The 14,272-nt window shown below is 40.6% G+C and overlaps 1 protein-coding gene across 1 annotated transcript in view; it reads left to right on the forward strand.

The window, feature by feature from the left end:
* The window catches only part of ntrk2a (neurotrophic tyrosine kinase, receptor, type 2a), a 253,300-nt gene that overhangs the window by 27,860 nt on the left and 211,168 nt on the right, over positions 1–14,272 (forward strand). Inside the window, exons 4-5 of the mRNA XM_043713062.1 lie at positions 6,065–6,133; positions 9,339–9,496. Coding sequence (XP_043568997.1) covers positions 6,065–6,133; positions 9,339–9,496 — 227 coding nt within the window. The remainder of the gene's footprint in view (positions 1–6,064; positions 6,134–9,338; positions 9,497–14,272) is intronic.

Here is a 14,272-nt window from a genome sequence, read left to right on the forward strand (position 1 = left end):
TCAATCTAATGAAGTATGATATTAATTCACTATTGTTACATCTCGCCACGCCTGTAGAGACCATTAATAAGGTCATCTATGGATTTCTGTAGATTCCTCTAGATGCTGTATTCTTCTGTTTCAACTTATCCTTTCAACAATTTTGTTAGTTCTGAGCTTGAAGTAATTGACAAAGGCTTTCAGTACAGATAGTTCTGAGATTTGGCTATATCGTCACTGAAGAATTAAGGAACGGTATCTTGGAGAACGCTTAACTCTGTTGGCAATAACGTGATTCCAGTGGGGATTAGTTTGTGCGCCTCATTCTGCACATGTGCGAATGTGCATGCTGGAATCCCCGTGCCATTCTGCGCATGCGCCAGTGTCCATGCATGTGCAATGTTGGCATCGGTCTTCATGCCACCCTGCGCATGCGCGATGTCAGCGCTGAAGTATCTGTGCCGTTCTGTATGTGCATGATGTGAACTCCAGTTTTCATGCTGTCCTGTGCATGTGCCGATATCAGCAACTTTCTGTGAGAGGGGCTGCACAGAGAGCAGCTTTCTTACATTTAAAAAAAAATGCATTGTGTTAAATTTACTTTTGTTTTGTTAATAAATATGATTTCAGCCTTCATTCAGGCTGTGCTATACTTTGTGTTAGACTTTTGGGTGATTTTTGAGTGATCGTGAGTGATATTTTTTGCTGGTCTGCCCCTAACCCCACTTTTCCCATAGGCCTCCTTATTTCTATTAAGTGATCTTCTATTAAGCGAGGTATCACTGGAACACAATTATGACATTACAGGAGAAATACCCGTATGTCTTTAAATGTGTATTGTGCATCTATTATCCCTTTGGTGAGCAATGTTAACATCTGTTATACTCTTAATTGTATCCAAAAGTGTACTTACTTGTTCAGCTTCTGATTTAGCATCTACCTTAGAAGCCATTCTATATCTCAGTAATTGTTTTCTCCAGAGCGTCCAATGTTGTATTCTTTCTGGGCCGTCTTTGAAATTAAATTTTCCTAACAATACTGTTTCTAGTGTTATGGCTTCCTAATGTGATTAGATATCTTATCTTACTTAAATATTTTTATTTTGCTATAATGACAGTTCTCCAGCACTTTACTGCTGTTCTCCAGGATTTTCCTGCTTTTTGTGACTTTAATAGAGAATTCTGATGCTTTCGCTGCAGAAAAAGATGACCTCCTGCCTTTTGCAACTGAAATGGAGTCACCTCAAAAATTTCAGTATTAGACTAGAATGCTCACTTCTTTAAATTGCCGAATGCTTACCTGTTTTAAATGACTGGGCTTGTGACTTCCCCTGTTCTCTGTTCACATCTTCAAATCCCATACTGACCATCATGTTGCCTGTTCTGCTGTTTTAAGTGTGTGCATTCTTGAAGGGTTTATGTGGTCCAGTAGGTGTGAAGGGACCCACTTTCGGAGCTAATGAGTTTTGTAGAATAAACAAAATGTAGTTTATTGCATCTCTGCAACTATTTGCAAGTTATAGGAATAGACTAAGTGGTACTACAAGAATTTTAGGAGCAATCAGCCTTAGGTCAATTTCTCATGAGGTTCCTATTTTACTCTCACCAAGTCTGCCTAGTATCTTACTGTGTGGTGCTTATTGCATGTAATCAAGTGATAAACTTTTCAGACCATGTGTTACAGTAGTCTACTGAAAGCTGTGAAAGCTGTCTTGAGGGGGCAGCCCTCACCACCAGTTACATGCAGAACAGCAAGCAATTGCAATAGGAAGAGGAAGAAGACAAAGTGAGGAGGAAATCTGACCCCTTACTGTCCAGGTTGCCTATGTGAACAATGCATCTGAGTATGATACCAGTAAACACTACTGCAATCTCCCTTCCACCAACTGACCCATGTCTACTTTTCCTCGTGTCACTAACCATTGCAATGTCCATTTGTTCACAAGGGAAAAAATAAAAGCTGACACGATGAGAACGTTGGGAACATTCCAAACCAAATATATTAGATTACATTACAGTGTGGAAACTGGCCCTTGGGCCCAACAAGTCCACACCGACCCGCCGAAGCGCAACCCACCCATACCCCTATATTTACCCCTTACCTAACACTACGGGCAATTTAGCATGGCTAATTCACCTAACCTGCACATCTTTGGACTGTGGGAGGAAACCGGAGCACCCGGAGGAAACCCATGCAGACACGGGGAGAACATGCAAACTCCACACAGTCAGTTGCCTGAGGCGGGAATTGAACCCGGGTCTCAGGCGCTGTGAGGCAGCAGTGCTAACCACTGCGCCCAGAACATCATGCCATATTGCATATGAAACTCAACTAATCACCCGTGTGCAGTCTCTGACTATCTGACTTCCATGTATCATATCCTGGTGTTGCTATTGAAATTCCACTTCAGTGGCTATAACATGACTGGTGAAAGTTTGCTAACTTTTAATGTGGAGACTGCAGATAGCCTTAAAGGACAGCCACGAACAGCTGTAGCTCCTAGAAGGCTTGTGTTTGAACTGTAGAATCTCGGTATGATTCTCAGCAGTCTGGGTTATCTGGCTGACAGGCCAAAAGCAAGGTACTGGTAAAGCAACATGGAGTAGTCTTCTTGAATGAGGACAGCACATTTATGGTCCAGGGAACCACAGGCATCCCTCCAGTGTGATACGTCAGCAATCTTAATAGCATGCTTGATCACATCCTGCAAAGCTCAGTGCACTATAACACCCATCTGTGATGCCTAATTGTCCCCAGTTTCCATGATAGTAGGCAGAACTTGTATGATAGTACTTCGGATCTTCAATTACAGCACATTGCTATTGGTTGGCTTCTGCTTGTGCTTTAATGAAAGATATTTTTTGCAAGTGAATCTGGTCACTACTTGTATGCTGGAAACAATAGCCAAAAGGGAAAAAGTGAGGACTGCAGATGCTGGAGAAGGGCTTATGCCCGAAACGTCGATTCTCCTGCTCCTTGGATGCTGCCTGACCTGCTGCGCTTTTCCAGCAACACATTTTTGAGCTCTGGAAACAATAGCCTCCAAATTCTGTGTAAAATCCTGTCACAATTTGGTACTGAACTCCTCCATGCCCTTGACATTGACAGCAAGCTTTCTGACAGACTTCCCAACAAACTGCATATGCATCAGAATTATTCTGTCGACTGCTGCATTCATATGTTGATCTAAGCACTCTGCAGCAGAATCCATGTGCAACCTTGTTCTCTGTGAAGCTGAAAACTGCACTATTCTTGGCCCTTGTCCTGACTGTAGACTGTTTGTGTCAGGCATTTCATCAGATTGAAACCCTGCATGTAATTTATCCTCAAAGATAATGTTGGTATTTGAGCAGATGGCTGAGTGTGAAATGAAGTGTCGCTATATTTTCATTCTGTCTGTTCCTTGCTATTCCTTCACTGTCTGGTAAGGTTCCCCTTGTTAGATGAGATTCACGTTGTTGCTTGGTGGTCAGTGATGGTACAGAAACCACCCATGATGATATCTTGACTACCTAATTCTGTGGAGAAAGAACCCTTCTCTTCCTTTCAACCTCCTCTACCCAGGTGCAGGGTCAGAAATTATGAGTTCCTTGGTGCTGCTTCTGGTCTAATCCATTGGCCCAACAAGGCCCCCGAGTCCAGTTCAATAACATTGTTTCTGAATTGAGCAAAGCAGGCAATCTAGAGGCTCAGTCTCTTGGCTATTGAACTGACATATGCAATACCCCTTGTAGTGATTGTAACGAGGTCAGCCAGGTGAACCTCAAAGAATATGAGTTCTCTGGTTGGAGCTATTAATCTGGCCCAATCAGGGAGCCCTGGCTGACAGATAATAGCAGAAGTGTAACATACCCTGTTCATTCTGAGAGATAGCTCTGAGTGAGCTGGATCAGTGTCAAAGATGCTCAATATGTAAATAAAGAGCGATTTGATGACGAATACCAGCCTCTGTGGTGTTATTTCACTGGGAACCAGGGAAAAGCATGCTGCTAAGAAATTCACTCGCAACAGTTGTCTTTGCGTTGAGGACAAACATTTCTGGCTTCATGCGGTTATTTGGAAAGCTTGACTCATTCAATCCTGCCATTGAATACGGGGCCCAGTATGTGGAAAGAATGGTTTTTTTTGGGCAAATGACATTGAGGCAGATGGAAAGCAATGAGTGGACCTGCAGCTTCTTTTGCTTATTAGCAGCCTAACTTTCCCCAGATACTAAAACCTTTTAAGAGTTGATGAATTTAGTTTTAGAATATTATAAACCCAAGCCTCCTCTAATTCTGAGATGCTATTGGTTTTACTCAGCAATTTGAGAACCAGGGGAATCTGCACTGGGATTTTTGATGAGGTTAAGATGACTGTCAGAGGCATGAGATTTTGATTTAATCCTTAAAGAGATGTTGAGAAACCATTTAGTATATGGGATAAATGATGTAACCAAGCAAAAGCGCCTACTAGCTGAAGCCCAACAGGACTTAAAAGAAGCACTACCACTGGCTTTATCATTGGAAAATGTGGCAAGTGCAGCATGTGAGCTGTAGAGTATTCCGATGGAATGGCCACCCTCTCCAGTCCAACTGAACTTGGGGAACACCACGAATGAAGGCAATTGCATAGCTTCACTCAGGACAATCTTGAGCAGAGGAACTCGAGGTCAATCTGCAGCAAGATCCCAAAAAACATTTTGTTTCTCATTATCTGGGCCAGCAAACCAATGCAGTTGTTGCCGGTATGCGGACTCAAGACAGAAAAAGAGTTCCACTTGATCTAAATTGAGTAAGGGAATTTTACACCGGTATCCAGGAAAGTGCACACCCTGGAAAGTCCACCAATACGTTTAGGGACATAAATTTAAAATAATAACAGAACACAAATACCTGCTAGATTTACTGAAAGACAAGGCAGTGTTGCCCATAGCTTCAGGATGAATTCAGCGGTGGGCTCTCATACAAAATGTGTATAATTACAAGTTGGAACACCATCTGGGATACAAAGTTACAAATTCAGATGTATTGAGTACTTCCCACTGGCAGATACACTGCCAATGGTACCACCACTGGGAGAGTCCATAATGGGTTAAATTTCCTGGACACACTTCCAGCCACAGCTAACAATATCAGACTTTAGCCAAAGAAAGATCCAGGCCTGGCAAAACTGAAACAACTGGTGGTGATGAGGGAAACAACCAGAACTGAAACATTTTTGGGCCCAGAGAGGCCAGATCACAGTACAGGGTGGCATACTGGGAGGAGCAAGAGTGATTTTCCCAAGTAAAGGTCGTTGCCAGATACTGGCAGAACTCCAGCAGGATTATCCAGGGGGTTCCAAAATGAAGATGTTGGCGAGAAGTTGCGTCTGGTGGGACAGTGCCCAGACTTCCAGCAAGGACAAAAATGACCATCAGCAGCTCCCTCACATTTGTGTGAATGGCTGGGTAAACCCTGAACTTGGTTCATGTCAACAATGCAGGTCCTTTTATGGGCTCAATGTTTTTGTTCATTGTGGACACCCACTTAAAGTGGCTGGACATACATAACATTCATTCGTCAAACACAGGGACTATGCACATGTAAATAAAGGGTGACTTGGTGATGGGATACAGGCCTCTGTGGAGCCCTGCCATCCCAAGAATCAGTCTGGTGAACCTTCATTGCATTTCTTCAAAGCCAGAATGTCCTTCCTCAGATAAGGAGATCAAAACATTTCGGAATACTCCACATATAGTGTTATCAATACCGAGGGCAGCTGCTTTAAGACAGTCCTGCTCCTGTACTTGAATCCTCTTGCAATAAAGGCAAACATAACATTTGTCTTCCACATTTCTAGCTGAGTGTTGTAAAGAGTGGTGAGGCTGGATAGCTCCTTGCTAATGCAGACACAATGGGATGAATGGCCGCCTATTCAGCTGTGAATTTTATGATTCTATCATTCTATGTTATGTGAACTCTTGAAATAAAACGTATTGATGCTAATTTAAATAGTTGACAAAATATCATGTGACCATGTCAAATATTAGTTTGATAACATAAGTTCAGCATCCCTAAATGTTATAACTAAGTTTAACAACTTAGTTCAATTTCTATTTCAGCAACCTTGCCAATAACAGATTTTCAAGCTTGTCCTGGAAGCCTTTTCGATATTTGGAACTGACACATTTGTAAGTGGCCTTTCAAAAACATTTATAATATAATTAATGTAAAGGTTTCAAATGTACCAAAATATTAACACATTGACAACATGGAATTATTTACTAAATTGAAATAAAAGTATATTTACCGATTTAGTGGCAATAACCTAAAAATTGAGATGCTGCCTTGAGGAAGTGTAACACGTTCATTTGAAATTACTTCTGTCCAATATTTAATAAGACTATTGATCTGTTCTGAAGAGGTTAATGCTTCAATCTGAGCAGCAGACAGATAATTATATGAACTAATAAGTATTAGTTTGATAATACCTCTGTTTACCATGCAAACTCACTAGGCACTTGTGCAGTAATTTAATTTTTGATTTATGTATTAGTTATAGGCTTTATAATCAAACTTTTTATTTGTTCTACTCTGTAGTAGCTTTCTGTACTTTAATCAGAAATGCCAGCTTTGGAGACCCATAACTCTCTGGTCAGATTAGAACAGAAAGCAAAATTACCCTTGAGAGTAAGTGGTAAATAATGTTATGGATATTATAAATACAACCAACACCTCATTAATCCAGGTTTCCTTTCTTAATGGAAATATAATTTGACCATTTCCCCAGAGAATATTGAAGCAAATTGGTCAGTGACATTAGACTGTTGATTTTTGATTCAGTAATATATTCTTAAATTTCTTACAAGTTCTATACCATTATTTTCTAATTGGTTAATTTGTCTTGTATGTTACTGTGATTGTTAATTTTAAGAATGCCGCAATATATATTTAAAATAGCCAGCTTTGGAATGATTTATTACTTTTGAGAAATTATTTTGTGATGAGAAAACATGGAATTAGTTACGTCTAGATGAGGATATTCATTTTATGCAGCTGTACAGTTTCAAAAGTAGGCTTTTTAATTTGATACTGGAAATGTGTTGCTGGAAAAGCGCAGCAGGTCAGGCAGCATCCAGGGAACAGGAGAATCGACGTTTTGGGCATAAGCCCTTCTTCAGGAATGGGGAAAGTTTGTCCAGCAGGCTAAGCCTTAGCCTTAGCCTTAGCCTGCTGGACAAACTTTCCCCATTCCTGAAGAAGGGCTTATGCCCGAAACGTCGATTCTCCTGTTCCCTGGATGCTGCCTGACCTGCTGCGCTTTTCCAGCAACACATTTCCAGCTCTGATCTCCAGCATCTGCAGACCTCACTTTCTCCTTTTTAATTTGATAGTACAACACTGTGTTATAAATGTGAAAATAAACAGAAACACATTTGATTAAATGCACTTTCAATCGTTTTATTGCATCGATCACAGTTACATCTCAACGTATGATGTAACATTAACATAATTCCAATGAACATTAAGCTATACATAACATTTTACAAAATTATGCATGCATAGAATCAAAAACATACTAGTTCAAGAGAACAAATGCATTTGAAGTAATTTATAACAATCATTCAAGTATTATCTCATTTTGCTTATTCTCACCCTGGAGATTTTACTCCATCCTTATGTACTTTACCTCTATTCTGATTACATTGTAGATACTGTTCACTTCATGATGTCTGAGAATGTATATATTCCTCGTGGGCTTTAGCATTTATCATCTTAGTTTCCGTATCAAGCAGAGATTAGCATTTGAACTGCTTCTGATCAGCTAAGCAGCCATAGTTGAGTCCATTACTGGCATTAGATTATAGCATTTATTGTATTTTTTCCTTATTAAATGCATTAAAGCATTTTTTTGCTGTTACTTATCCTATCTGATAATCCAATAGCAGCTTTTGTTCTGGGTTGTGAAAGTTTCCAGAGCTGAATTTAACTTGGCATCCATTGTGGATTTTAGAATGGCTTTTGACTAGTTGGAATCCTTCGTAACACCTGGTCATAACCTAATGAAACAGATATTTGAATTTCTGCTTATGCAATTTCACAACTAATCAATAGAGTATTTCTTTTGAGTATGTTCCTCACATGCAACAGTAACAAAATAGGTACTGAAATAAATCAACGTGTGTTTTAAATAAGGCTGATTCAAATGTAGTTGTTACCTGGCTTGGAAGAATTTTTGCAGGAATGAATATGTAAGCTCACAGTGAAGATGTAGTTGAGAATAGGAATCTTGATTGAAGAATGACCCTGGAGGTTGAGTACTAGTACTGCAAACTTTAGTACCTACAGCTGAAATTGTCACCTTGCTTGCTTTGTAAAAATCAGATACAGGCAGCAGTGACATACCTGTATCAGGTCCATTGACTTCCCACATGTTAAAATCTCAAACGGGTGCTTTTAAGCAGTAATAAAACTGCTCTGGGTAAGATAGCAATGTCTTTCTTCTATTATACATCAACAGAGTTCTTCTTGAATTTCATCCCAAGTCTGCGCAGGACTAACCCTTGAGGACCCACCAAGAATCCTTAGGTGTCCTTTGTCCACTCCCTGTTCCCCAAAGCCACAGCCTCCTGGTACCCTGTCTTTAGTTGAGCTTTGGTAACCATTCCTTTGGTTACCTGTTGGAGAAGCCTCTTACCAATCAAAATTTTGCTTCCACTTGTCTGCTAAAAAATTAGCATCAACCATGCAGTTTAGACTGGAGATGAATAGGGCCTGTGTACTGCTCCTGCCTGCATAATTTGGCCTTTCCAGCTTAATTGTTGCACCTCAGTATTCTTTTCTTTCAAAGTACATCTAGTTTTGCTCATTTTTTACTTTCTTGTTTCTTTCACATCTGGAGGGAAACTAACTCAATGAGAAGAAAGTGATCACTTTATTACAGTTACCCTTCATTCCTATTTTAAACTTTTTTCCAAACATAGTAATTTAGGTAAATTAAATGGAGTAGTACACCTACCATTTATTACCTTAGCCCTGACTTAGCATCACAACCTGATTTATAATAACACAAACATCAGCAGATGCTGAGAATATGAATCGGATACAGAAATTGTTGAACAAACTTAGTAGGTCTGACAACATTTGTGGAGAGAAAGCAGCGTTAACATTTCAAAGTGTCACTGGACTGAAAACATTAATTCTGCTTTCTCTCCACTGATGCTACCAGACCTGCTGAGTTTCTCCAACTACGTCTGATTTAGTAATATGATCTAAATTGTTTGACTGGTATTACATAAAGACCTTGTAAACTATCTAAAGAAAATCTAAACATATACATAATACTTTAATGCTGGGTGATACTAAAGTGTGTGTAAAATATTTTCTTTCCTCCAGGATCTTAACAGAAAACCCATTCCTCTGCTCTTGTGGCATTGCATGGATCCAGTTGTGGCAGGAAAATAACCTGGCCACTCTAGACGTTCAGAACCTGACATGTCGAGGGGAGAATGACTGGAGGATAACCCTATCATACATGAAGATCCCAGACTGTGGTACTGTCATTTTTCCTAAAAGCATTGTGTGTGAAGTTTTCCCTTCAGGTGATGTTTAAAGGTCTGTTAAATAAAGCACAAGAATAGAAGAAGTAAGAATAAATTAAGGATTATCAATGGTTTAAGAAGGAAAACATGTGCCTAAAATATTCAGAGATCTTTGAGTATCTTGTACAGATTCCCTGCCCTGTCTGTCATTTGTGAATGCCACCAGTGCTTTGTCCTTATTGATTGCAGGATATTTAATAACTTGCTGCTGCAATTGCCTTTTATTTTTAGTGCCACATTAATGATTTAATAATCAATGTTAGTACTCAAAAATGATGGCAATGAAGAATAAATGGAACATTAACGCTGCTCTGATCTTAAAATATAACTGGGGGTAATTATGAAAATTTAGTAAAGTTGTTGGTATAGGACACCAGTCCAACATTAAGAGGTTAAGACACCTACGTTTGGAATTTAGGGCTAAATGATATTGGATGCAGAGCCCTATGTTTTTGGATATTGTTAAAAGGTTTACACCCCTACAGCTTGGGTACAGATCACTATGTTATGAGGTACAGAGCTCACTGTTGTTGGTTACAGAGTCCTGTGTTGTTAGATACAGAGTCCTAAGAAACCATTAGGTTGTTTAGAATTACTTCTGCTGAAGCAAATAAATTACGAGATCAGTAGCAATAAGTTGAGATTAGTTGGAATGGTTATAAACAAACACATGGTTGAAAAAGAAATAAATTAAGAATGTACCCGTCTTTTGAATTTATTGCCTGTGAGAGTGACCCTGTCCACTGCTTGGAAAGAGGGAGACAACCTGACTGTAGTTATTTTCAAAAGCGCTGATGGAATTGAATGTTCATTGCTGCCGATGCATCTGCCCCTTTAAATGGACAATCTCCATATCATCATTCCAAACTCAGGAGGATTGGCAGCTCTTCAATCACCAGCATCACTGAAAGCGATGGTTTCTGCTGATACTGTAGCAGGTCCTAGCAGGCAAAATGAAAAGGCCTTAGGCTTAAAGTAGGTTTATCGGGCTTGTCAGAATGATTAAATCCAGCCTCAGAAATTGGGAGGTGGCTGTTGTTGCGGTGAGGAGAGGATCTTACAGAGAAGACAGACCTTTCAGCCGGGGTCCTCAGTGACCCACACAGGCTGGCAGATCAGGAGAGTTCTCTTTCCCCCACTGATCCTGTTGGGAATCTGACAAACTTGCTGGGCCATTAACTGCTCACTTAAGGCTCTCTGTTTCCCTCTGAAGTTCTTGAATTACCCCTCACTTGACTTCATCGGGGACATGTGAGGGGTAAGTGACATGCACATTTCTTTCCTCCCAGTCTTACAGCAGCAAACTTCCCTCCCCCTTGCCCATTCCCAAGGGTAGAATTTAATTCTGTCACTTGTCTTGTTTTGTAGAGGCCTAATAAAAACACCATAGGTCACAGATAAAAATTAAGTTGCGATGGTTACAAATGGAGAAAGAGCAGAGCATGTGGATGCTCCATTGATCTTAATGGAAGAGGTTAATTTTAAATAAAATGCTGCAATCTTCTACCTGATCTGGCACACAATCCTCTCATTGACACACTACCTTGAACACCACAACCACTCAGCCACTGACTGCCCTGCCCTCTGTACCAATCTGCCACCTGAACCCAGACCCTGCCTAGCACCCGATATATAGCCTGATGTCACAAACAAACAGCTGGAGACCACAGAGTGGGAGCTGTGAGCCACTCTGCAGCAGTTGTCTGGGAGAATGCGGGACTACATTCAAGAGAAGGCTGCGATAGAAAGATAGTTCTGAAAAGTTTGGGCTCAGAGGGATCTGAGCTCTGGGAAAGTGTGCTGTGATTGTGGAGGGAAGTGGGTAGTTCTATTCCAGGGATGCCCCAAGCTCCCTTCTGTGATCCTTGTGGCCTTCAAGAAAATCTGAGAATTAAATTTTAAAGTTGCCTCAGGGCCTTCTCCGCCAGGATTCTGCTTCTCACAGGCTCTACTTCCCTGCCTTGGGCCTCTGGTTGCTGATTACACCCTGACCACATCTTTGCAGTCAATCTGCATATTTTAAACAGAATTCTCACCCTTTACTCTGGTGTCTCACTTGCCTGCTAAAAAGAGCAAGTGAATATGGGGACATGGCAGGAAGGAAATGGAATTGGTAGGTAATAGACACCGGTTATTTTAACTGTCTCCTCCAACTGGATTCTGTCAAATGGGGCAATTAAAATAAGATCTTAAACACAATTATGACTCAATTTAAATTTAAAATCATCTACCAGAACCAACTGTTAAGAACGTTTGCTACCTTTCTTCACTTAAACATTATCAAAATACTTGCAGTGAACGAGTATTGAGACATCTAATAAAGGAACCTTAGATAATATAGAACCTTACGGATAGAAGCCAGATGCTTTGGAATGACTTATTTACAGCATCAAATCAATTGCAAACTTTAGTATGGACCACTGAACTGGTACAACACATCAGAATGCCAGCACATACTGCAGCAGAGAGTTAAGTCTTGGCTTCTTGCCTAATGTAATTCCAATAGATGGGCCCTGACATTTGCCATGGGTCAAGGACAGCTGTCACTCGGAGACCACACACTTCACTACAGGGAATAATAATAACAACCTGTACAGGCCATTTAACCTCTAGAGCTTGGTCAATCAATGAATTGGATCATGGCTAATCTGAACCACAACTTTATCCATCCGTCTTTTTTCCATGTTACTGATAGTCTTGCCTAAAAATCAAATGCCAAACTAAACGCTATGCCATTTGTGATGGATTCTATATAGATGCAGGTCAATTTTTTGCTCCGTACAAAAAATGTTGTTCTTTATACACAAAGTTATATACTCAAAACACGAACACAAACACTCCATAGGTCCCTCTGATCTGAGCTGGTTGTTGCCCACTTATCTTTACAGAGGATTTCTGGTCCAATTTCTGAGGTATAAGCCTTCATAAGTGAAGCAATCCTGCAATTCATGCAGCAGCTGCCCATGGCCTTTTTTCACGGCAGTAGTTGTCATGATCTAGGGTTTCAAGGTGCTATAAACACTCTGACAACTACTGAAAGAGGATAAATTTGTATGGTCCGTGAGTCAGGCAGGTGCTGTGCAGACTGTCAGGCATGTGAGAGATAGAGTACCATGTAGATGGAGTGGGGGAGGGTGATAAGCTGGTGGGAGTTTAGTTGTATATGCATGGGGGAGTAGAGTGACAAGTGGGTGAGGGGTACAGGTGTCGGGTTGGAGAACAGTCAGTGGCTCTGCGCTTGGAAGTTATTGTGACAGGCAGATAAGAGGCCTTGGTGCCAAATGGATTGGGGTAGGTGCCAGATGGGTGGGGAGTGGTGACATGTTGATAGAGAGAATAAAGTAGTAAGTGGCTGAGGGGAAGGGAGGATGATGGCAGATGGTGAGGTTTTGGGGTGGTAGGTAGGTGAGAGGATTGTGTGCCAAGTTGGAAAGTAGTATATGTGCCAGATGCATAGGGTGGCAAGTGAGTGTGGAGGTAGGATGGCAGATGGTGCAGGGTAGGGTGACAAGTAAATGGGTGAGGGCTTAGGATAAGGAATTCCAGTTGGAGGAATGTCATGCAATTGGGTGGAGGCAGGTTGGCGGTTGGATTGGTGTGGGAGAGTTTGTATTGAGGTTTTTGGATTCCTGTTTGAGGTTGGTAGAAGTAATCTGGATGTTAGTGGTGTATTATGAAGCCAGTTTAATAGTTAGCCAAGGGTTAGAGCAAGTTTAATTCCTCTAAAGTTATCTGGTTAAGTATTAAGGTAAGTGAGTCAGAACTATTCAAATTCTCCTGCACTAGTTCAGAGTTCCTGGGCAATCCCTGTAGAGTGCGCTGTGTTGGAACTTTCTCATGGTCTTGCCATTGTGACTCCAGTATATACCTCAGCACCGATGATCTTCTGGTTTGAAGATATGGGCCATTGTGGACTCTGGATATTTGTTTACTTTGGCCATGTCTCTTCTCACACTGTTGCCTGGATGCACTGGAACTTTGCAGTAGCAGCAAACAAGACATCTTCTCTTACAAAAACTTTATGTTATGAGAACATCCAGACAGACAGATAGGGAAAAAAGTATAGCCTACTATCTGGAGCGTGACCTTATTCACTGGTGAAGCAGGCTTGAAGGGCTAAATGGTCTACTTCTGCTATCTCTTGTGTTCCTTTGTTTGTGAAAGATCAACTTTTGACTTAAAATAAATTAGCACTGGTGCAAAAATTCGCCTTATCATCCACAAATGTAGAAAGATTATGAAGTTAAAAATCACACAACATCAGGTTATAGTCCAACAGGTTTATTTGGAAGCACTAATTTTCAGAGCACTGCTCTTTCATCAGGTGGTTGCGGAGTATAAGATCGTAAGACACAGAATTCATAGCAAAAGTTTACAGTGTGATGTAACTGAAATTATATATTGAAAATACCTGGATTGTTTGTTAAGTCTCTCATCCTTTAGAATGACCATGTTGGTTTCAGTTCTTTCATATATAAATCCCAAAACCTTTTTAAAGTTACATTCTCAAGTGAACTTTAACAATAGGTGCCCGGATATGCATCGAAGGTGTGAGGTGCCCTGTGTGAGGCTGTCTGTGCCCCAGTGTTCAGACTGATTCTATTTCTAAACAAGGGATGGACAGAATCTTGCATGGATTTCTGCAGTTTTTGAGCAAAACAAAATGTAATTCTGCAAGTACAAATTCATTCCATAAACTTATATGTGTGTGTGTGTGTGTGTGTGTGT

This window comes from Chiloscyllium plagiosum, chromosome 2, assembly GCF_004010195.1.
Source record: "Chiloscyllium plagiosum isolate BGI_BamShark_2017 chromosome 2, ASM401019v2, whole genome shotgun sequence".
NCBI classification, from domain to species: domain Eukaryota; kingdom Metazoa; phylum Chordata; class Chondrichthyes; order Orectolobiformes; family Hemiscylliidae; genus Chiloscyllium; species Chiloscyllium plagiosum.